The following is a 24,180-nucleotide window of genomic DNA, read 5'->3' as shown; positions in this document are numbered from 1 at the left end:
CCAGTGGGATGTTGTGCTCTCATATTCTCACTCCTCTCCCACTGCAATTTCTGTTGTGCAGGTTTTTCCCGTCCTTCTTAACTCTGTCACCCCAGAGGTGCTGCCACCATCACTGATGGGCTCGCGGCCGTGGCCACGCGGGCTTGGAGCCGGCTGGAGTTGGCTCTATCAGACATTGGGGAAGCTTCTTTCTAGCAATTTCTTACAGAAGCCACCCCTGCAGCCCCCACTGCTCAAAACCTTGCAGCAAACCCAGTACAGGTGATCTGACTTCTCCTCTGGGGAACTCCAGCTTCGCTGATGACTGTGCGGAAGCGGCCATTGCGCTGGGAGGCGTAGCACTAGGTGTATTTCTTGGTCTGTTTACCACTGATAAGAACATAGAAATTCTTGCAGTAGGTTTGTTTTCTGGAGCATAGCCCAGTCACAAAGAACTACTTTTTATGAGCTTTGACCAATCTGTGTTTTCTGTGAAACAATTGGGAGTCTGTTTTCTTAATTTGAGGCTGATCTGGAGCAGAAGACAGACCCTGGATATCTGTTGGTTATTTTAACTACACTGCCTTTCTAGATTAAAGCACAATTGTTCTGAAAGTTATAAACGGCTGTAGAACTGAAGCTGTGATTTAAATCACTTAATACATCTCATAATCCTACCTAGATGTCAATACTGTGTCTGTATCTAGCTGGAAAAAAGCTGGTTTCAGCTAGTTAAATGCTAGGATAGTTTTAGTGTAGCCTCCAGAAAGGTAGCTTGTACTTGTGTAATTTACTTCCCAGAATAACTCACAATCCGGCATTACTGAGTTGCGTAACAGCAGGATGAAAGTTTGTTCCTGTAAGGCTAGTGCATGCGTTCACACAGGTTAAATGCTTAGCTAGCCTGGCGTTTTAAGGAATGGAGGGATTAAACTAAGTACCACTGAGGAGAAAACCTCAAAGGAAAAGTAATATATGTGTTGTGGTTTAACCCCAAGCCAGCAACTGAGCACCACGCAGCCACTTGCTCACTCCCCCAGGTGGGATGGGGGAGAGAATCAGAAGAGTAAAAAGTGAGAAAACTCATGGGTTGAGCAAAAGCCACCTGCGGAAGCAGAGCAAAACAAGGAATTCATTCACCAATGCCCATCAGCAGGCGGGTGTTCAGCCATCTCCCGGAAAACAGGGCTCCATCACACGGAATGGTTACTTGGGAAGACAAACGCCGTAACTCTGCCTGTCTCCCGCTTCCTCCTTCTTCCTCAGCTTTATATGCTGAGCATGATGTCATATGGTATGGCATATCCCTTTGGTCAGCTGGGGTCAGCTGTCCCAGCTGTGTCCCCTCCCAACTTCTCGTGCACCCCAGGCTCCTCACTGGTGGGGTGGTGTGAGAAGCAGAAGAGGCCTTGATGCTGTGTAAGCACTGCTCAGCAGTAACTAAAACATCGCTGTGTTATCAGCACTGTTTTCAGCACAAATCCAAAACGCAGCCCCATAATAACTACCATGAAGAAAATTAACTCTATCCCAGACAAAACCAGCACAATATGGGACATAATCCAGATTTCTATAGATCAGCCCAGTGGACATGGTGGAGTTTTGCCCCAGATGGAAGTGTGAGAGCACTACATCAGCTAAAGACTTTTAATGATTGCTTTGTTCAGTAGGCCATTGGGACTTTGCATAACGAATTTTGCTCTCTTAATTTTGGAGTATGTCTCATGACAACAGGACAGCTGTTCTGTCTAATTCCTGGGGTGTTAAAAGCCAGATTTCCAGAACCAACTGAAGGCAAAGGAGTAGCACAAAGTTGCTGCAGTAGAAAACCATAGCTTTTATGTCATATCCTTGCTTGAATGCTCTAACAACAATAACATACTGAAGAAAAGATAAGGACTATGGGATAGTTGAAAGGGATTCATATAATGCACTACTTTTTCACTTCTTCAGAAGTGGCTATTAATGTCAAATTAAATAAATAGAAGCATGTGTCCTTTCTGAGTGGTGCTTGCCGTTTCTGGACTCGCTGAAATTAGTCACAATAAATCATGTCTGGACCTCCTTTGTTCTGTCCCTGTTCTCTGCTTTGAAATACATTGGCAAATTTAGGATCCGTATTTCGTTAGTGGTGGCAGCAATGACTGATGATGTATCAACTCAAATTTTATACCTTTTATCTGAATGTGCTTCATGAAAGAAGGGTGTGTCTTCCGTGCTGGTATTATTTCAACAGTTCAGTGGTTCTGCCTGCAGTGAAGTAGAAACATACCCAAGCTCGTTTACTGTCTGCATGTGGACTTGGCAAAGATATTGCTCATTTCAGAAATTTTTGAGCATCTGCAAAGCTTCACGCCATGTGAAGAGTTCCACACTGCTCCTCTTCAGTTGTGTCTTTTCTTTTGTGCTCCCTACTGTCAGGTAACAAATATGAAAGGTTTGTCCTGCTTTAATTAAAACCAAAAGAGGTCAATACTAAAGAACTGCCTAAATGAAAATTAAGATAAACGCAAGTACAATTTAAAAGGAAAAGAATCTGAATACAAGGCTCAGTCTTGCATTCTGTACTTGGATAAGCGTAATTCTGAAATCACATACTTAGTTTAAGAATGTGATTGAAATATTTAAAAAGAAGAAAATCAAATCATAAAATTATTTTTCCCTTCTTTGCACAATATGAGCATTGAAATAATAATGTTTAAGAAAAACAAATGCTTGACATAGCAAATTAGACTTTAGGATATTCAAATTGATAAACAAACTGATGGATGTCCAGAACATGTAGTACGAACCTGAAGATGTTACCTTCTTCAACCACAGAGTTGAGTTTGTGTTAAACCTTGAGGAGTAACGAAGAGAAAAATGTTACTAATACTCTTATAAAATTTCATGGAGGATTGAAATGGTATCACAGATGCCCCATTTGACAGATCCAGAGTGGTATTTCTCCTTAATAACACAGTATGGCTGCACATAAGGAACTTGTTTAGGCTCTACAGTTGCTTATGAGTCAATGGGACACTGTGGTTTGGTGGACTGGAACCTATTGAGTCTTCTCTTGACGTGACTGATGTCACACAGAAGTACTTACCACGGGGTTTGGAAAAGGGGAATGTATGTAGGCTGTATTTGTGAGCAGTGTTTGCTGTATTAGTACATATAGGCTGTCCATAAGCACTCTTTGCTTCAGATCAACTTCTGAGGCCCTTATGGGTCCTGTCTTACACCTGCCTGGATCCAGGTGTCTAACAGAGCTGCGTGATCTGAAACCAGTTGTTTCTGCCAAGGAAACACGGTGCAGTGTTGTTTGTTCTGCTGCTTAGACATCTCCTGGTGCATATTCCTTCCTGCCTCTCCATACATATGTGTATGTTTTTATATTTTGCTTACTGCTCAGCCAAGGTGGTCCAGAGCATCACTCATGCAGGTAGGACAATAGAAATTACATTTCATATGTATAAGTCTCAAATTCACAATAAGCTCTTGCTGGAATATAGTCCCTCCACCTGGAGTGGCTCGCTCGTGTAGGTATAGTTAAAAATAAAGCCTGGGCCCTGGATTAATCCTGGGGGGGGGGAAATCCCCAGTATTTTAAATGGTGCAACTGAAGGGGAATTTGAATCTGTGTTTACCTTGAAGAGCAGCGTGATCAGTCAAATCAGTATATGCATTGTCATGTGTGTTTTGAGTGGCTTCCTTAGAGATACCTAGTACTATTGCTGCTTTTTTAGGAGATTAATAAAGCGGGTGTTTGAAAAACTTAAATGTTAACGGGAAGTAGATAGCAAAAAGAAATGGATACAGAAAGACAGCAAACCTCGCTGTTCTGGTAAAGCAATGAAAAAACAATGTTGTGCATAAAGTGAGGTTGGTTATAGCACAGTTTGGTGAAACAGTATTTTTATCCTCCTGAAAAAAATGGTAACTGTTAATTTGACCACATTTGGTACTTGACTGGTCTTGCTTGGTTTAGATTGATTAGGGTTTTACTAGGTGTTATTTAAACCCTTGTCTTCTAGTGTTCAGCCAGCTGTGAGACAGAGTTTTGTCAGGAAATCGGTTAGCTCACGGAAGCTTGTAATTAAAAGCCCCTCTGTGCCAGTAAAAACATATTACCTGGCCTTGACAAAGAGCATGGCCTGTTGCCACTTCAGGTGATGGGTTTGCTACGGTGTAAATGACAGCGACCTTATTTTCACCTTGCTTTTCAGCACTCTCACGGTTGCCCCAGTGTGGTCTGTGGTTGCCACCACGTGGCTAGCCCGGCGCCAAAGTTACCGTAGCTAACCAAAGCGCCCTGTTGTGTGGAGACCTGCCGCTGGCTTGAGGCAGTGGCGGTGAGAGTGCTCTGGGACCTTTGAAAAATTGGAGAATTTTATTTTGATACGTCCCTAGCTGGTAATCCAATCTAGAAGTAGTGCTCTACTCTAGAAACCTGATTTTAGGCTTTTCTATTTGCACACTGCTCCTCTTCCGAAAACGAGATTTATACCATACCATAGCGTTCTCCTTGTTTATCCTTGCCTGCTTTGAGGATTTTTCCTTTAAAAACTCAAGCAACTTAGTTAAAATTGATCTTGCAGGACCGGGTGCGGGCGCCCAGGGTCTGGCGGGGGGGCCGCAGGGCGGCCCCGAGCCGGACACAGCCGGTTCCAGCCGCCTCCAACGGCCCTGCTGCCGGGTGCTGCTCAGCCCCACAGCCGAGCTGGTGGCACCTCAGGGAAAACACATTTCAGAAGGGGCAAAAGCAGTGCACAGGGGGAAGAGGAGGGAACCAAAAGAATAGGAAATGGCAGCATAGGGAACAGCGAGGTCCAAGGCGAAGGAGGAGGAGGGACTCCGTGGCGGAGCAGGAATTCTCTGCAGGCTGTGGAGGACTCATGCTGGAGCAAGTAGTAGACATTTCCTGAAGGAAGTGGTGCCCCTGCAGAGCCCACACCAGGTACAGGAGTCAGGAGTGAAGCTGAGCCTGGGAAAGTGGTGAGGAAATGTGGTGTTTTAATATTTGTTTCTCACTACCCAAACCCCCATTTATATGCAATAAATTAATTTTTTTGCCCCTGGAGGTAATTGGTGAGCAATCTTCCTGTCTTTATCTCAGCCCATGAACTTTTTCATCTTATTTTCTCCCATATCTCATCGAGAAGGAGGAGTGAGAGCGTGGCTGGGTGGGCATTTGGCCCTTAGCCAAGGCTAACCCACCACAAAATTTGGGCCACAATTCAGTTGGTCAGATAGCCTTTTAGGTCCTTTTGAGACACCCTAAGTTACAGTACACATCTGCAGAAGGCTGGCAGGATACGTGGGCAACAACTGGAGGTCAGGAGTGCCTGGAGGCCCCTTGAAGTCTACTGGGCACCAGCTGTGGGCAGCTGGATCGAATCCCATGTCTCAGGTTGAGCTGAGAGCCTAAATTATTCTACCAAACCAAATCACATTTCCTGCTGCCCCCTTCTTAAGAAAAGGGGGTTGAAAAAGGCTTAGCTAATGTTTATATATGGGTTTGAGCACTTCAGCTGAACAGAAGGGGTTACAAATCCTGCAGCAGAGTTGTTTCACTGCAAACCACTTTGCTTTTGTTTTTATTCTGACCTTAGTTACACTAAACATTTTGTAGTGAGTCAAATTCCAGATTGTTTCACCTCTCCTGAAAAGTAGAATCATATTTGCTTCTGAACATACCATCATTAAACACAATGCATTAAAATGCTTTATTTACTGATACTGTAATTTGGTGAGACTCAGGTACAGATGTAATCTAATGTCTATTGAAATTGATAAGAGTAATGCATGCTTGGAGTTAAGTGAATTTAATTGGAAAATATTTCATCTGGCCAATTAATAATTAATCAATAGTTTTTATTTCAGTCCTAAAATGACAAACAAGTAAGGAAAGTATATCCCTCTAAAATATAACCAGCATTCTTAAGAAAATCTAAATCCTTTTAATGTGGTATTTTTGTGGTTTTTTGTTTTTTTAGCAGAAAGATGTTGATATTTTTGAATGAGTTACTTGTGACTCTTTATACATGTGATGGCAATGGCAGAGAGGATGAGAGAGGATATCTTGTCTTAATTATACTTGCTAGTAAAATTTAGCTTTCCAGTCTTGGAAATCATTCCAAGATTTACTGAGGTTGTCAAAGAATTGGCAGAGTTACCTCATACTACGCTTGTTGAAAACAGGTATCAGTGTCCACGAGATGGAAGCAGACACAAATAACTGTACATTTCAAAGCTTGCATATAGCTCATCAGCTTCAGTTGTTCAAGAAAATATATGAAGGTTCTGTTTAAACTCTTGAATAAGTATTTTCTGCTTTGTTCATCTGGAGATTATTTTATTTTTCGTTAATATTTTATAGTTGTTATGTAGATCGCACCCTGTCAGTTTAACATTCCCTAAACTTACTATATTTTACTTATTATGCACAGGACTAACTGTGCCTCCTGAGAAAGGATGGGTGAAAAGATTCTTGATTTAAATAGACAATTCATCAGGTTTGTCTTCAGGTCTGCTTATTAGCAAGTGTTACGTGTCTGTGAGATGCAGGGGGAGAAAGAGTTTGAGACACGAACTTGGTGAGACTATCTCATGTTTGATCACACGCTTGTGCCCTGGTATCTTCAGTATGTAGCTTTGGATCTGTTTTTCTGGCTGGTGGTGGAAGCCTTTGATTTTTAGTGTGATACAGAGACTGATTAAGCATCCTGAAGGAGCCAAATATTCATCAACTTTGACTGGAGTTTTGCTTGAGGACAGACTGCAAGACCAGTCATCTAGTATGTGAATCAAAAGTCAAACCTGTCAAGGTTAGGAACCATGGCTCACATAGTATCAGCGCTTGCATATATTACAGTGAAGACTCCTTGCTGCAATCCTTATTTTATGGCACAAGTATAACCACCAATAAAAAAGGAGTTCATTTAGAAGTGAGAGAAATATCTCAATGCAGTGAACTTCAATGATTTTCTAAAGTCTGAAGTTCAGTTTCTGTCCAGCACTTAAACTTCCAATCTTACAGATTGGGCTGTATATATTAAAAGTACGACAAACATGGAAAAAATTTTTTCTTCATTCAGGAAAGACTTCTTTCTGTCAGACCATGTCTTTCGCTGTTGGTAACTTGATGATTGCTCAGGCTTACAGAATTGGCCCCAAAGGAGCTTGGGTTTACCGTAAAAACCATGTCAAAGCTGTTGATTTTTCTTCAGGCTGACAATCTTCGTCGATGTTTATCTGAAATGTTCTTCTTTTTCACATTTGAGCTAGAGTTGCTTTATGTGTGTATGAATGCAGTAACTGGATTTGGAAACTGATGCTTTGAAGATTTCCAAATAAGCAGAGTAAAAGTCATGATGAGAAAAACCTACCTTATTCCAGTGATTCCAGTAGTTATGATGTTTTAGTACACTGGAGAGTATTTTAAAAACTGATCATTTTATAGAATATTACAGGTTATCTTTGTGTTTTACCTCTGGTCTTTGCATTTGCTTCCTTTATGGAACTGCTAGAAGGCAAAATGTATTTTTGGCTGGGACTCCAAGTCAGTTGGAATGTAAGGAGGGCACATGATGTATTGTGTGATGCAAGTGACCCAATATCTAAGTTGCAAAAGATAACTGAAATGTTGCAAAGACTAATTTTTATGAAGTTATCAGCAAAGTAGTACCATGACAAATTTTTTCTGCACACATGCTTTTTGGTGTGGCAGCAGAATCACAGATAAATCAAAAAGTATCTCACCATTTCCAACTTCAATTTCTGATTTTATTTTTATTTAACAGTAGTGGGACTCCAACTCCAGCTTCGGATGCTGATGTTACCACACTGAGAGGTCAGTTTTCATCGAAATCCTGTCAAGGCTGATTTCAGAATTACTAGAAAATTGAGAAATTCAATGGTGTTTGGAATTTGAGAAACAGCTGTGAATTTTTGCATCTCAAATAATGTTGTTTGTGATCTGGAGATCATGTTATATGCTGACATTATTTTGTTATTGTATGAATCATAAAAATCCTACTTGAGAAGTTAGTTCTGTGCACTTTTTCCTGCAGTTAACTTCATGTTCCCAAAAATACATCTGCTTAGACACAACATTAGCATTTTATTCTGATTAGTGTATTTGATACTTTTCCTCAGGCTCTTCAGGTGTTTCCTGTGTTGTTTCTGTCATGATAATGGTAATAGGAATCAAATTTTACTGCTGGTTTATGCTTGCTGAACTGCTTCGTGTGTATCTACACGTACATGGGTATAAAAAAAACCCAACCCAACAAACCAAAAAAAACCCCAAACCAAAATAATACTGCTCTCTTTCAAACTCAGATGCAGCTGCCAATGTTCCTGCCCCTCATGAGATCTCTGTTGAGAGTCCTGCAGGTGGTACCATCCATGAGATCGAAGATGCAGACACTGCTGTGAGTGTATTTTTTTCACTTGGTTCAGCATTCTGTTCCCTTTCCTAAATAATATTGTTTGCAGTCCTTTGCATTTCCTTGTACTTAAAGGTGGTGTTAGCATAGTGTGTTAAAACGAATTAAGATTTCATAAAAACAGAATCACAGAATCACTAAGGTTGGAAAGGACCTTCAAGATCATCAAGTCCAACCATTAATCCAGTGCCACCGTGTCCCCTAAACCATGTCCTGAAGCGCCACATCCACACGTTTTTTGAATACTTCCGGAGATGGTGACTCCACCACCTCCCTGGGCAGCCTGTTCCAATAATTGACCACCCTCTCGGTGAAGAAATTTTTCCTACTGTCCAATCTAAACCTCCTCTGGTGCAACTTGAGGCCATTTCCTCTCGTCCTATCACTAGTTACTTGGGAGAAGAGACCAACACACTCGTCGCCACAACCCCCTTTCAGGTAGTTGTAGAGAGCGATAAGGTCTCCCCTAAGCCTCCTCTTCTCCAGACTGAACAACCCCAGTTCCCTCAACCGCTCCTCATAAGACTTGTGCTCCAGACCCCTCAGCAGCTTTGTTGCCCTTCTTTGGACATGCTCAAGCACCTCAGTGCCCTTCTTGTAGTGAGGGGCCCAAAACTGAACACAGCATTTGAGGTGCGGCCTCACCAGTGCCGAGTACAGGGGCACAATCACATCCCTACTCCTGCTGGCCACACTATTTCTGATACAGGCCAGGACGCTGTTGGCCTTCTTGCCCACCTGGGCACACTGCTGGCTCACGTTCAGCCGGCTGTCAACCAGCACCCCCAGGTCCCTTTCCGCTGGGCAGCTCTCCAGCCATTCCTCCCCAAGCCTGTAGCGTTGCATGGGGTTGTTGTGGCCAAAGTGCAGGACCCTGCACTTGGCCTTATTAAACCTCATACAGTTGACCTCTGCCCATCGATCCAGCCTGTCCAGATCCCTCTGCAGAGCCTTCCTACCCTCCAGCAGATCAACAGTCCCACCCAGCTTGGTGTCACCTGCAAACTTACTGAGGGAGCACTCGATCCCCTCATCCAGATCATCGATAAAGATATTGAACAAGACCGGCCCCAGAACTTAGCCCTGGGGAACACCGCTTGTGACCGGCTGCCAGCCGGATTTAACACCATTCACCACAACTCTGGGCTTGGCCATCCAGCCAGTTCTTTACCCAGTGAAGAGTAAACCTGTCTAAGCCACGAGCCGCCAGTTTCTCCAGGAGAATGCTGTGGGAGATGCTGTCAAAGGCTTTACTAAAGTCCAGGTAGATAACATCCACAGCCTTTCCCTCATCCACTAGGTGGGTCACCTGGTCATAAAAGGAGATCAGGTTGGTCAAGCAGGACCTGCCTTTCATGAACCGATGCTGGCTGGGCCTGATCGCTTGGTTGTCCTGCAGATGCCCTGTGAGCATTCTCAAGACGAACCACTCCATGATATTCCCCGGTACGGAGGTCAGGCTGACAGGTCTGTATTTCCCAGGATCTTCCTTCCGGCCTTTCTTATAGATGGGCGTCACACTGACAAGCCTCCAGTCTTCTGGGACCTCCCCTGTTAACCAGGGCTGCTGACAAATGATGGAGAGTGGCTTGGCAAGCTCCTCTGCCAGCTCTCTCAGTACATGAACTTTACATGAAACAGGACATAAACTTTAGAAAGTTTTAAAATAATTTCCTGGGTAGGCATTTTTTCATTTGCAGAGGCTTTGCAATGCCACTTCCCCACAGTGAGAGAGAACGGATGAGCTGAGCTGTCAGATGAGGATTTTGCTAGTGATGTAGGACGAGACAGCAAATGCCTAGGCCTTTTGAGAGCTCCAAGGAGAATGCAGGGCATTATTATTCCTGTGGAAACACGATACACCTTAAATTACTGTAGTAGTGTTTCATGGGTCCGTGTGGTACAATTGTGTAGGACAGCAGAGGGATGGCCTGGATAGCCTTGAAGAGTCTTCCGATTCTCTGCTCCTTTTCCCTCTGCTCACATAGATGAACTTTTATTTATCATCTTACAGTCAACCTTACCTTGATATTGAAACAAAACGAAACACAGGGAAGCCTGTATCAAGTACTTAAAATGTTTCTGTAAAAGTAATCTGGCTTTCAGAAGTGCTGACCACCACATAGGTCCCAGGGAAGTATTTGCTTCTAGGAAACAGCTCCTCTGGATTAAAATTTAACCCCAGACTTTAGATTCCAGCTGCAGTATTTGTGAGCCTACAGCACTGAAGAAAATTTTGTAAACCAGTGGTATGAATCAGATGGCTTTTGTTTTCTCACAAAGTTGAAACTCTCACTGGATTTACTGAGAAGCTTACAAAGTTGCACATGCTGCATGTAAGTAGAAGCTGTTTTATAGTACAGAGTTTAACTGTGCACTGTTCTGTAACTTAGTACAGCCATGAAACAAAGCCAGGCCAAACTATACTTTCTTCTAGAGCTTTCAGGGCTGACTATGGAGCTCTGATATTGTGCTTCCAAGAATAAATACTGAATATGAAACAGGCAGACAGCTTCTGACTCAAGTCCAGGGTCTGACTTTATATTAGGTACCAAGAACACTTGCGCTTTGGTCCCATGTACACCATTATTCTTTTCTGAAACAGAACTGCCTGAAGTACTTCTGCCTGAGCAGAGAGTAGGACCACTCAGTAAATCAGAAAGAAACCAGAATTAGATTGCTGCTCCTACAGTGTTTTCACTTTATACAGTTACATCACACCTCATCATTGCTCTGTGCAGCCAAAATGCATTGTGAATTAGAAGACCAAGACTGAGTAAAGCTTATCTTCTGCCCTCATATGTTGACTGGACTGTTGGTTTGGGGGGACTGATAAATGATTCAAACTACATGGAGTTGCAAACAGCCGTGTCATAGGAGCACATATATGCCTGCTAAGTATGTATCTCTCGCATGCCAACTGGCTTTAAGTAGCATACCAGTCATTCTGCTCCTTAGCAAAGTCATCTAGTCAAAAAGGGATGGGGAGAGGCAGAGAATTTAACTACAAATTTTAGAGGGTCCCTAAACAATGTCTAAGTTGCTCACTGGTGGCAGCTAAGCTTTCTGGAGAAAAGTTCTTCCATTTCCTGCACTATATATAACACAGGCTCCAGTTTTGCTGAAAAGGTCTGTTTTGATGGCGCTCTCTCCTTTTTTAATGGGGAAGAAGCAACAGCTGCATGTAAATAACCAAAGCTATTTGGCTAAAGTTAAGCCAGCCAGCTTAACATAAGCCAGCCTTCCCTCCTCTCCCCCACAAATCCCAATTTTTTGTTTTAGAATAAAACCAATTTTTTCTCATGTCTTTCAGTATACCACAAGGAATAGTATGCTGGTGGTAAAATACTAGGAAACTAAGCAGAAAGTGTTCTTCCTGTGTTGCTCTAATTGAAATTAGATTCAAACTTGGAATTCCCTGCTGCCCATGGCAGCCATGATAGCTATGTGCTTCCCTGATGCATTGCACAGCCACTGCTGTGGCGCTCCTTGGGCAACTGCAAACGTACCAGTTGAAGCCCACCACTTTAGCTCAGGAGAGGTCCCTGCAGATCTCCCAATGCCCACTGTATATCTGGGAGAATCCTTCACTTATTGAGGCTGAACAACACATGGTGCTGTTCTGAATGTAGAACTTGGCAAAGGTAACTTGTCTTCCAGGTGGAATAGTAAGTAGGAGCCTTGTGATAAATGAATAAATTCTGTGTAAACTGGCGTATTGCTGACTGGGCTCAATTGAGCTGTTGGTGTATCCATAGTTACACTTCAAATTGCCTCATGAACATCCCACACAACAGGATTTCTGTTTGTAGCTGAGGTCAACTAGATGACCTTGCACTAGGGTAAAGATGTGCAAATGGAAAATAAAATTACCTGCAATACAAGAATTCTCAAAAACTGTTCTTGCTTAGCAGATAGCTTCATATAGCTGCCTCCTCTGTCCCTGAGGCTTCATAAGAACCCCATTATAGTGCAAGGCAAACAGGTATGCTGATGGCTCAAGTAAGCATGCTGCGCTTTGGAGTACGGTTTTCACATGTCATTAAGTATATCCATGACCATCAGTGTGGCCCACCAACAGTGCCCCGAGGTGTTCCTGTCCATACAGCATTTATGGAGAGGGCTCAGGTTTTCTGCCCTGTCACAAGGCAGAGAAACCTTCAGGTCTGCAGCAGCTGGAGGGGTTTCTGTCCCACAGAAGAAAGATGTTTGGATCCAAGCTTAGGAATGTAGTGTGCTGTTGACAGATGGCAGACCATATGTACACATGCATATCTAGGGTTGCTTTTTGTATGGAGTAAATCCAGGGTAGGTAGGAATCTGGTCTGTGCTGAGTAACGAGGATTTATTTCTTGGGAAAAAACAAAGGGCAAAACTAAAAAAAAAGGCATTAAATTACCTCTTGCTTTCTCCCCTCTTCTTTCCCTTCCAGATCAATAATGAGATAAAGAAGCAGGATGAGAAGCTAGTGAGACCTGTAGCTGAGCAGATGATTGAGTTCAGCATTTTGATTACTGGTGAAAAGTACAGTGAGGAGCTGAGTGATCCAACTGCTGTGAAGCATCAACTGCTCTCTGAACAATTCATTTCTCAGGTAATTGCTTTCCCCGACTTCCTTTTTCTTTTTGCTGACCCTGCAAATCGCTAGTAGCACATAGCACCTGTGTTAGGACTGCCTGTTTCTCATGGGCTCTGCAGAACCAGCTCAGGGCTTTTGTTGCCTGAGGCAGGGCTGGAAAATATTCACTCACTATGAGAATGCTCTGTTTTGTTGACATGCTGCCCTTTGTGAAGTAGTGGAGTGCCATGCATTGTGTGTAGCATACCAGTTGCCAAAGACCAATTCTCTAGGTTCCTTCTTGTGTTTCTCATGAAATAGTCTGCTATCAATTTTGCAGGCAAAAGAGGTAGAAGTGTCCTTTTGGGAGGATCAGAAAATTATGCTGAACCCCTGAATGGGGACATACTCTAAACAGGACCTTTCTGAGGGACTACTCTCTCTTCTTTCCATATTTCATTAATTTACTTGTTAGCAAAAGAAACTAAGCCAGAAGTTATTAATAAATAAAAAACATTTCCACTCATTTTAGTCCTTTTAAAGACCTATTTCTGCCAGGGCTAACTTTGGCCTTACCATCCTTTCAGAATTTTTCAGTACCTTTCCCTGTCAGTGTTACTGCTTTTAAACTCATACAGAAGTGACAAGATTCTTGTTTGCCTGTTGATGCAACTTCATTAGTTCTTAAAGTTTTAGGACTTTAAAACCTTAAAGATACATTTAACAGCTCTCTAGTGACCAGTCTGCCTGGAGTTTATTCCAGTGCTTTCTAATCTCGTTGTCCGGTTTGAATTCTTCCATAATGTAGTTGGTTTGAAACGGGGGTGAAAAAGGTAACTTGAAGGTCTCGGCAAACCACCCTGCCTGCACTCTCAAATGGCAGGACACGAATTCAGTGCAGTTCAGAGCTATCAGCCTGTGCTGAGGCAGTACTGGAAGGCAGCTTGAGGAATTCAAGGACCGCACAGCATTAACATGGAGTGCAAGCAAAAGGCATACAGGTCCGTCAGCATCTATGGGCATCTGTGTGGTCACGCTGTGGGTCTCCTACAGAAGCTGAGCACTGAAAAGGGATATAGGATATCTCAAAAATTACATGGTGTCCAGATTTTGGACTGTAGAAGAAATTCCAGCATCAGTCTAGAGAATCTGTCTATACAGAGGTATAGAAGTCAAAAGGTATATAGGTAGAGAAGTCAAAAGAAGTTGAAATAACAGAATTCGTTCATTATTTCTGCTCAGGAGCAACATTTCTTTGAATGAATCATTGTGCACTGCAGTGAGATGCTCTCTGAAATCGAGGCTGCCAAGACAACTCTTGCTCCTCATGTATGCCCAGAAGTGCACGTGAGCACATGTTAAAACCCTCCAGCCTCAGAAAAGTCCTTAAACACACGCTGAGATCCCACTGGAGTCAGTGGGAATGAACAATGGTTTAGTCTGTTAGGCACCAACTTCAAATTAAAAATACATATGTGCATATACATATGTGTATATGTATATATTTATATATGCATGATTTATTAAGACTTGTTTTCAGGTTAATTTAATTTTAATGAAAAGGTAATGTTTTAATTTGTATGCTACAAAGTTGCTGGCCTGCCAATATACAAATGCATATTTAAAATACAATTGTACTGCTGTCTCCTAACTTTCCTCTCCCTATTGTTTCCAATTTTTTTTAAATTTTTTAATTTTGTTTATAACTATGGTAATTTTATTACCATCATTTTCTTGGGGCAGGGAGTTTGTCTTGTCTTTCTCTTGGGAGAGGAATCTAGAGTGCCATACAGCAGCACATCGTGCGGATTATCTTTTCTCTAGCTTTGCTTCCTTCTTAGTCACATGGGGTTCTCTGTTGAATCCCTTTTACTGGGGCCAATCCTGTGCCAGATCCTGGGCCAGGTGGGAAAGAGATGTACTCTTCACTGTCGCCAAAAAGCATCACCACAACTGTCACAAGTTGCTAGCGTAGGCTAGACATCTTAATTTTCCTAGTTGTGTGGCCAAGTAGCAATGCCATAGTGTGTGTGTGGAAGAAATGTCAGATGGGACAGAGTCCACCTGGCATATGGATGTTCCACTCCTTTGATCCCTTGCCTGGTTTTCTCTGTGCTTGGATAAAGAGACTCTTGAAAAAAAAGGAAGTCGGCAGCACTTCGATTGTTTAAGTCTCACCAGAGACAGTTTAAAAATAGGGAGATTGGGCAGGGGAAGAGGAATTTGAGGAGTAAAAAGTAATCCTCAACTGGCAACAATCTACTGGGAGGAAAAAAAACAACCCCAAACCAGCATGAACTTGCAATATTCAATTTCTTGTTTTTGACTCATGTAATACAGTTGACTATTGAATTAGGCCTGGATGTTCTGCCATTTTGCTGCCTCCAGTCGTCTTTTTTGAGTAGCACTGCCAATCACTCCCGAGCCCTTTGTATGTTTAGGGCAGTAGAGATGAGCCACGTTTTGTACTATGCAATGCATTAGCGCCTCTTAGGAACGGGCACCTCTTAGAGTCCAATGGCAGCCGCTGCTCCTCATGTTAAGTTGTTAAGGTCCAAAGCATTTTCCTGAATTCTTTTTAATCTAAAGAGGTTTGGGAAGTAATGGAAACCTTTTGGGCAGAGAAGGGTTCGTGCTGCATAAATAAGAGAAAGAATGTAGTCTGCTATGGGCAGTGCAGATCTCTGCAGAGCCTGTTTGTATTTCCACCCCTTTGAACATTTCTATACAGTTCTTGGAGAACACTGTATGAGAGAAAGAAAAGCTTTCTTTTTCAGCAGCAAAAAGAAAAGCTCATGCTTTTTCTTTTCCTTTTCTAATAATGAAACAATGTCACCAAAACTCCTCTTCTATAAAGAGAGAGAACATTCAACCATTTTTCTCCTATTGAATGGCTCAGATACATTTTTAGAAAATGTTGAAAAAACTTCCTGATTTTTTGCTAAATGAGCAGGGTGGAGGAAATCTGTGTTAATTTTTTTGTTTTCCCCTCAAAATAGATCAAAAGTGTATTTGAAGGACTACCTGGATACAAAAGCATCCATATCCTGGATTACAGGTAAAAAGATACCGATGCATACATGGTGATTGAAACTGATCATGTATGATGGTGCGATGTGCTAGCACCACTCTTGCAACAATGTTGGGTATGTGCATGGGAGTTCCTAGGATCTAGTAAGCAAAGGACAGTGCTTTCATATTTGGAACCTCTATATACAGAGATTGAAATAGAAATACAGAACCGTATGTAAATGTAATCATCTCTGTTTAGCTCCTGGCATCTACCAGAGACTCTCACATGATATGCTTGCCTTAATTTTAAGACAAGGCATTCTTATTCAAGATTCTGTCCTAAAATTAAAAGAGGTCTTTTCTAATTTAAAATTAGTATCTGATACTTCTTCAGTACTGTTGACATGTCCTAGTGTTAAACAAGAAAGAACACAGAAGCCTTTTTGGAAAAATGTGGTGTATTTAAATTTTTTTCAACTTCTTAATGTTAGCTTGGTATGACTATAAAGATTGGTGTTTGAGATATGTAAAGGTCTTTCTCCCTTTGATCAAAGCAAAGATGGGTGAACAGTTTGAAAAATTACATGCAATTTTTTAACTCTCTCTATTCTTAGAAATATTTTTTTAAAAGACTAGTTTCTTCCAATAATTTTCTGCTTCGGAGTGACGTTTTAAGTTAATTTGGGGAAAAAGGGGATCCTGTGTATTATGCATCAAACATCCAATGTCTGAGTATTGGGGTACATGGATCACAAATTATGATTTTTCTTGAATGGACTGGATATAACTTTCAGAATCTAGTGAGGCTGTTCATGAGTTAATCTGAATTGTGTTTTGTCTGAGACTTTGTAAGCTGTGTTTCTTAGAATTTATTGGCTGGAATATTCTAGCTAGAATACAAGCAGGTAGCAAAGCAGCTATAGTGAGAAAGGTTTTATGGTTGGAACCCTAGACTGCATTCAGTTTCCAGCCTGGGAGGTAGCAAAACTTTCCATCTCGGTATTTGCAGTCTAATACATTTGCAAGCTCTTGATTCATTTGAGAAGACAAAGAAAAGGTTGATATTTCTGGCAGAATGCCAGAGCTCTGTGCTCTGCTGTGCATGACAAAAAAAGTGTTTGTAAACTAAACGTCTAGGTAGAATTAGTGAGCCTTGATTCTCTTGGTACTGTCGGCAATTTAACTGCATTATTTGCAGTTAGTTGAGATGGCTCTCCTCTGCTGATTCCTTGTGATCAATAGGAAGTATCTCTGCTCATTTTAAAGCAGAACAGTTTGTTATATAGCAGCGTAACTGTGCAACTTATAACACTATTGCTGTATGCTTTTTCAAATTTGTGTGCCCTGTAGGATACCAAAGCAAATTTGTTAAAGATAGAAGACTTAAAGGAAATTATAGCGATTTAACAGGTTTTGCTGTTGTGTTTTGTTCTGTTTCTACATTCAGGTCTCCTGAGGAGGACAGGTAAAGACAACTTTTTTCTATACATTGTCATAATACAGATGGAAAAATGTGCTTAGCTGGAGGACACTGGTTTTGGGATTTGTAGTTTTGGCTCCAGAGCAGGATAGTTATCTAGCATAAATATTATGTGAGGGGGTTCTACCAGACACTGCAAATTGCTGCTCTGTTTTGATTACAATAAAACTAATATGCTTATTTAAGTCCTAATCATAAAAAACTACTTGGAGAAAATCTTCCTAAACACAAGTCAGCTACTGGGCTAACTTGTGTATAGGAGTCTCTCCTGTGAAGAAAACAAAATTGCTTAACGACTCAAGCTCTTTATACTTTGCAGCAAAGTCTTGGATAGATACGGGATTATTATTATCATAGAAATTAAAGTAGGTAAGAAAACCATGGTTTTCCAGCAAAGGTAGTTGGCTTACCTACTTCAGGGCCAGAAGTGCTGCACACCTTAGCAGTAGTTTTACAAACGTTCCTTAGCAGAAGATGGCATCAGTCTGGACTTGTTTTTTGTTAGACATATACAGGTTAAGCATCCAAAATTTTCCTCCTTCAGTATTCTTTTAAGAATTTCACAAGACAGAAAATGAACTGCAGCCTTTAAGTCACTCAATGTATTATTTTCTTTTGTGTATTTCTCAGCAAAGGTGTAACCAGTTTCCACAGTTTTACAGAGAGTGAGCATTGTAATTTTAGAAGAAAGGTTAGAAAACAGAAATCTCTTCACAAACAATAGTGACTTAAAGCCATCCTCTACCACTCTGCACCTCTGCAGGCTAAGATGTGTGCACCTATTCACAAAGGTTATGTTCCAAGTACCAGATGTTTTAGCCCTTTCCAGACAGATGATGGTGTTCTAGTTACTAGTTGGGAATTATTAACTGCAACTGACAGCACAGTTGTATTAAATCTAAATGTTACTTTTCAGGAGCATACTGTATTCCATCTTTGCTGTGCCTTTTCACTACTGCTGTCCTTTTTTATTTCCTCTGCTGGCAGTCAGTGCCCATGGTGAGCCTTGTGATGGGCTTATTTCAATGACAGAGCCAGCAGCAAAACTCCAGCAGGCTCCTGGTTTTAGTCCATGTGTTTGCTGATTCTGCCTCTGTTCTATCTGGTGCTGGGACTTTAGAGTCTTCTCTGAACCGAGCCATTGCTTTAGCAATCCAGTCCAGCTCTGTGGAATGAGGCAAACTTTTCTTTGGAGCACATCCTTCTAACACTTCATAGATTACTTCATTTTCTTGCTGTGCCCTGTGTACAGCCAAAATATTTTATGTTTTCCAAAGCTCCCCTGTGCTTATGCCCACTGTATGGTAAATCTGATTGCTACCTATTCTGTCATGTGGGAAAGGATGTCCAGACGTCTTCAGGAAAAGAAAATTAAGAAAGTAGAGGAGAGTTAATATGAAAAAAGCTAGGCTGTACACAGATACAAATCGTTTTAAAAGAATAAATGATCAAATAAGTCTAGAAAAATGTTCCCAATTACAAACTATATTAAATACCATTTTATTGCTACTAAGGACATTATTTCAAGCAGATTGACACTGCACAGTGACAGTGATCAGGGCTCCCTCTTGCTACTGTATATTGCTACTATATACAGCCAGTTTTTCCAGGCTGTTTTCATACCTCAGAGTCATTCCCATCATTGGCGTGATCTTAAAATCATCACTTGCACCACTGCATGCTGGCAGAAAGCCAACGTTTTGGTCTGCTTGTGGTCTGTCTACCATTCACTAGCAGAAACACAGGGCTGGGACCAGATCAGATGTCAGGTTCTGGTAGCCTTTTCCTTGAGAACTTTACAGCAGTGGAAAGCACAGGGAGGCAGACACAAGTGTGAAAAGAATTAAATTGTTTTTTATCTAGAATCTTTTAAAGTAATATATTTTTATATTTAAAAAGGTTCTTGGGGGAAAAAAAGTCATCATGTTTGCTATGCGTTGGAAAACCTTGCATCTCTCATCTGTGTTCTCTTTCTCTTAAAAAAACTGAAGTGGGGTGGAAGTTCACTATGCTGTTACGTTTGATGGAAAAGCTATCAGCAATGCCACATGGGACATGATTAACCTTCATTCCAATAAGGTGGAGGACAACTCCTTTATGGGCATAGAGGATAATCCAACAGTTGTGTACACCATCAGTGATTTCCGAGATTATATTGCTGAAATCCTCCAGAAAAATGCCTTGCTTGAAAACACTTCCTTGTCTTTAGACCCTAACTCTCTTCAACTTACTAATGGTGGGTATTAATTATGACGCGTTGGTGGGCCACACATCTGAAATTTTATAAAATAAGTGTCCAAGATGAGTAAACTATACAGCTGTCATCTGAATAATTAAAAAGAAACAACAAAAAACAACTGTGGTGTAGCTTGTTTTGCTCTCATCTTAACCAGGTCAAGTCATTAGCAGTAGTATCGCAGTCTCAATCCATTAGATTGCCTTCTTTTTTCTTTGACACCGAGGTTTGTGATATGCAATTTCAGTAATACTTCAACAATTAACAGGACTAGAAGGGGAAATGTGGTTCACATGATGCATGTTGCACCAAGGTGACCTTCAGCTTAGTAGCTCTGTGTTGGCCTTGAGCAGCACAAAGGAAATACCTGCTAGAGGTGGCGGAGGAGTGCTGTCCACTGCTCTGTTCTCATCCTTCCTCTGTACTTCCTCTGTGTGATCTGGGGGCATTTCCAGAAACAAAATCTCTCTGGAAAACTTTTTGAAAAGTTTTTACTCAAAAATTTGAGGTGAGGGAGGGTTTTTCAGTCAGTCTTCCAAAACAACCTCCTCACACTGCTACTGCAGCCTTTATATCCCAAGTATTTATATTTCCACAGTGAAAGAAATACTACACACTACACCAGAAGACCGCTCCTGGATTACTGAGCATCCAGTTGTGCTGGAGCGCCCGGAGTTTGATGTGAGTATGGTTCTGTGCAGTGGCCTTTAGACACATTTGAACAACTTAACTCAGCAAGGCAGAATTACAGCCAACACCCAGAGCTTCTCTATCCTGTTGTTCATGCAGAATAAGTCGTAACGAAAGCACACCATATACTGGAGTAAAATGTCTGGTGAAATCTCCCATCTGATAATTTTATATGTTTCGCAACAGTTTCCTGTGATCATCTTCTATTACGTAGCAGTACTGTGTTCCTGTCTGTACAACCATGTCTTGCTTCTAGGGCTTCCTTTGTCTGATTTTTCATCATGTTTAGACTGTAAATTGCTTGCAAGACATGATTCTTCTCACAATACTACCCTTCTTTGGAAAGCAAGAAATAGATGTAAGCAGTAAAGCTGGTTGCTAGAAGAGATAAAAGGGTAGGTTTCATATGCTCCTGTTGTTATTGTATTGCTTTTACTGAAGGTTCTCAGTTCAGTTTTAAAATTATGTCCATCCCCTTAGTGCCAGCAAAGGAAACACAGAACAATAATATGCAGTGGTTTCTTTTTTTTCTTCCTGAAATTGCAATTATCTCCTCTGCTTACCTCTGGAACAACCTAGGACATAGACTGAAGTTCCCATTGAACAGGAGACTTAGTATCCCTGACCATGTCTGTACAATGCAGTGGGGCTTTAAGCAGAGATACCAAGTTAGGTGCCAGCGACACCAAGATGCAGTTAATTATTAGTTCTGCAGACAGCTAAAATTTCTGAATGGTGGAGCATTGTCTAGGCTTAAGGATTTATCTAGTAGGTTTCTGCTAGATACTTCCAATTACTATCTACCAGAAACCAGATACTTCCAAGAAGTGGAAGTATCTAGTTTCCAGAAGAACAACTTCTTCTGGAAGTTCTTCCAAGAAGAACTATGCTCAGTTTATGCCACAAAATCCAGATCCACCTATGCTTGATGGTAGGTTTTCACTAAGTTCATCATGAGAGAATGTTGTGAACACAGACACATTTAATTTCAGGCCAACTTCTAAAATCTTTATGGAAGCAAGATTTGCAGTGATTTCACAGAATCCAAATATTCTTATTATAATGGTCACAGGTATAATCTCCTTAATTTCCTGCTAGTTTTCCCTGAGTTTGAAAAACTAATAATTGATGTCTAAAATGCAAATTAATATGGATTTGCCATAAATGGCTTAAACATGGTGTGAAAAAACATGAATTTAAGTTAACTTTCAGAAAAGGACTTTCTCTTTACTAGAGCTATCTAACTAGATGATAATGTTACAGATGGTTATTTTAGTAAGACAAATAATTCTGTCATCTTTACATTCTCTCTGTGGATACTCTGACACCTATGCAGGCAAGAAGATTTCAGAGTAGAGGTAGCTTTGCAATAATAAAGTTTAAACCAGTTTTAGGGAATAGTATGTACAAGAAAAATTTCTGGAAGTTACTTTTTTCTACTCATGGACTATGAATAATAATGTCATCTATGTCCTCATTCAGTCAAAACCTCTGATTTTACAAAAGACATTAAGTATATATATAAAAAAATCTGTGTACAATCTGCAGTACACAGATAACTTGGGAAGTAACTTCAGATAAATTTAAGAAAATCATAAACGTGCTTAAACAGTAAACAAGGCTGAAATTACTTCCACAGATGTCGAACCTTTATGGCTGAAGTAAATACTGTCAAGCAGAGCTGTTACCTACGAAAGAGTTTTGCTATTATTTTTCTTAGCTGATTTGAGAATAAGTTGGATTTGTATTATCATACAAACTCATGACATAATGTGGGACTATCATGATTTCACCATCTAATTGCTAGCAGATGGTATCAACTAATCATTAATTCTTTTCTTTGAGTTTCATAGCGCTCTTAAAAAGTGAAGATAAAAACAAGCCTAGTTTTTGAAATGTGTATTTTCCTGTTATTTCTCTGGAGTTGTAACAGGTAGAATGCTCTGGCTTCCTGAATACAATGCCTTTCTGGCAGCAGAAAATGGAAAATCAGGGAGGGCATTCTGTGTTTGCAGTCATCTGTCATATTTGTAAGCCTTTCAAAAGACATTAGCAAAACCCAGAACTTGCCAATATGATATTAGACTTGTTAATATAATATATTGCACTGTAACAAGAATCTTTGAATAATGTTGGTTGTCATAGGAACATCTATCCACATTCAAATAAATTGATGAAGTGCAATCCCTGGCAACTAAGTGCTCACATAAAAAAAATGTATTGAGGAGCTATTTCTGGTAGTCCTTATTCATTCTTTATGGAATTTATATGTGTAATTTGTTTCTAATCTTGCACAGTAACTTTTTTACAGCTTTATTTATAGAGGTCATTTTTGCCAAAAAAGATAATTGCTGGAGCACATGTCTGTGTGGTATACATACTTTTCAACTGATTGTTACCATATAAATTATGGTATAATATATAAATTAAAAAGTGTGAGGAGACTGTGGTGGCATAACAACTGGCTATAAAAATGTGATCAATACAGGTAGACAAATAATTAAATAAAAATACCTTAACCGCCTTGTTTCCAAAGCGTTCAAATGTAATTTGAATGAAGTTGAAAATTTAATTCACCCACATTTCAACCAGGAGTAAAATTTAAAATTGAAAAGTATTTGTATTCTTCCTCTTATTCATGCTGGTCAAGTAAAAGAAAGAGATTAGACAGGAACAGTGAGCTACAGAAATGATTAAATCAGTAGTTTGTTTTAAACTGTAATATGTATTACAGAAACCACTTAACTTTACTAGTCACCATCACCAATTGGTTAGTTCTTAGTAAATTGCTGCTTTTTGAAATTATTTGGCAGTTTTTCACACCCCAAGGGTTTTTTTGGTCTGTATCGGACTGTTGCACAGCACTGATAAGTGGGCAGGTATCCACACATAGCACTAATTCCTGAGTTTTAGGCAGTCGACTTGCTTTTGTAGCCTTGACCAAATAACTAAATCTCTTCATTGATTTCCCGCCCCCCCAATATAATTACCTGATGAGACACCATGGTAGTAGATTAATATTCAAAGATGAAATGTGCTAAGTATTCTAACTGTAAGCCAAATAATGATGGGGGCATGGAGTAGTAAGTAAACGGTGTGAAAATTGGAGAGTTAAAAACAAATTCTTTTTTCATTAGCAAATTCACTGTGAATACTTTTTGTTGTTCATCATTACTGCTGATAGTTTTTTGGTTTTTTTTGGTTTTTTTGTGTTTTGCTTTTTTTTTTTTTTTGTCTGCACAGGCATCTCAGCTTTGAGACTAAAGTTATTCCAGGTTCTAAATGGTCTTTTTTACATTATGGTCTTTGTTTCCCTCCTGGGTTCTCATACCCACATCTAAAAGATAGCAATAAATGACCACAGGGCATGCATACATTCAAGTTCCGTTTCTAAACTGGTTTATGTATCATAGTAACTATAATATAATTACTGTATTGATGATGTAGCTGATGAATGTATTGATTATGTAGCTGTTAAGAGCTCTTCATGCTTTAGGTGTGTGCATGTTTATCTTTGATTTAATTAGAAACTGATAGATCCATTTTGTCAGTAAAGAAAAGGAAAGGAGGTGGGATGGGTATAAATGGGAAATCTCATAGGGCCATACCCGAAGCTGCACTCCTAACAACCTGAATGGCTTCTTTCCCTTTTTAGTGGACGTGACTGGACATGAAGTGTATGTCACAAGGATGTGCATTTTACATGTACATTGCACATGATCAGCAAAGGGTCTATATTTGCTGGTCCTCCCAGTTTGGCCTCTCCTGCTGCTGTGCATTACTTTCTCAC

General features: G+C 40.6%; 1 protein-coding gene across 1 annotated transcript in view; it reads left to right on the top strand.

Annotated features, from left to right (window-relative positions):
* IMPG2 (interphotoreceptor matrix proteoglycan 2) overlaps nucleotides 1–24,180 on the top strand; it is a gene marked incomplete at its 3' end in the record, with an annotated part of 63,275 nt that overhangs the window by 27,803 nt on the left and 11,292 nt on the right. Inside the window, exons 5-11 of the mRNA XM_082014419.1 lie at nucleotides 7,770–7,816; nucleotides 8,308–8,399; nucleotides 12,847–13,008; nucleotides 15,972–16,030; nucleotides 17,432–17,449; nucleotides 19,456–19,700; nucleotides 20,299–20,381. Coding sequence (XP_081870545.1) covers nucleotides 7,770–7,816; nucleotides 8,308–8,399; nucleotides 12,847–13,008; nucleotides 15,972–16,030; nucleotides 17,432–17,449; nucleotides 19,456–19,700; nucleotides 20,299–20,381 — 706 coding nt within the window. The remainder of the gene's footprint in view (nucleotides 1–7,769; nucleotides 7,817–8,307; nucleotides 8,400–12,846; nucleotides 13,009–15,971; nucleotides 16,031–17,431; nucleotides 17,450–19,455; nucleotides 19,701–20,298; nucleotides 20,382–24,180) is intronic.

Source organism: Phaethon aethereus (assembly GCF_964289735.1).
Source record: "Phaethon aethereus genome assembly, chromosome: 1".
Taxonomy (NCBI): Eukaryota; Metazoa; Chordata; class Aves; order Phaethontiformes; family Phaethontidae; genus Phaethon; species Phaethon aethereus.
Note: the sequence above shows the minus strand (reverse complement) of the source record. Positions and strands in the feature narration are given on the sequence as shown.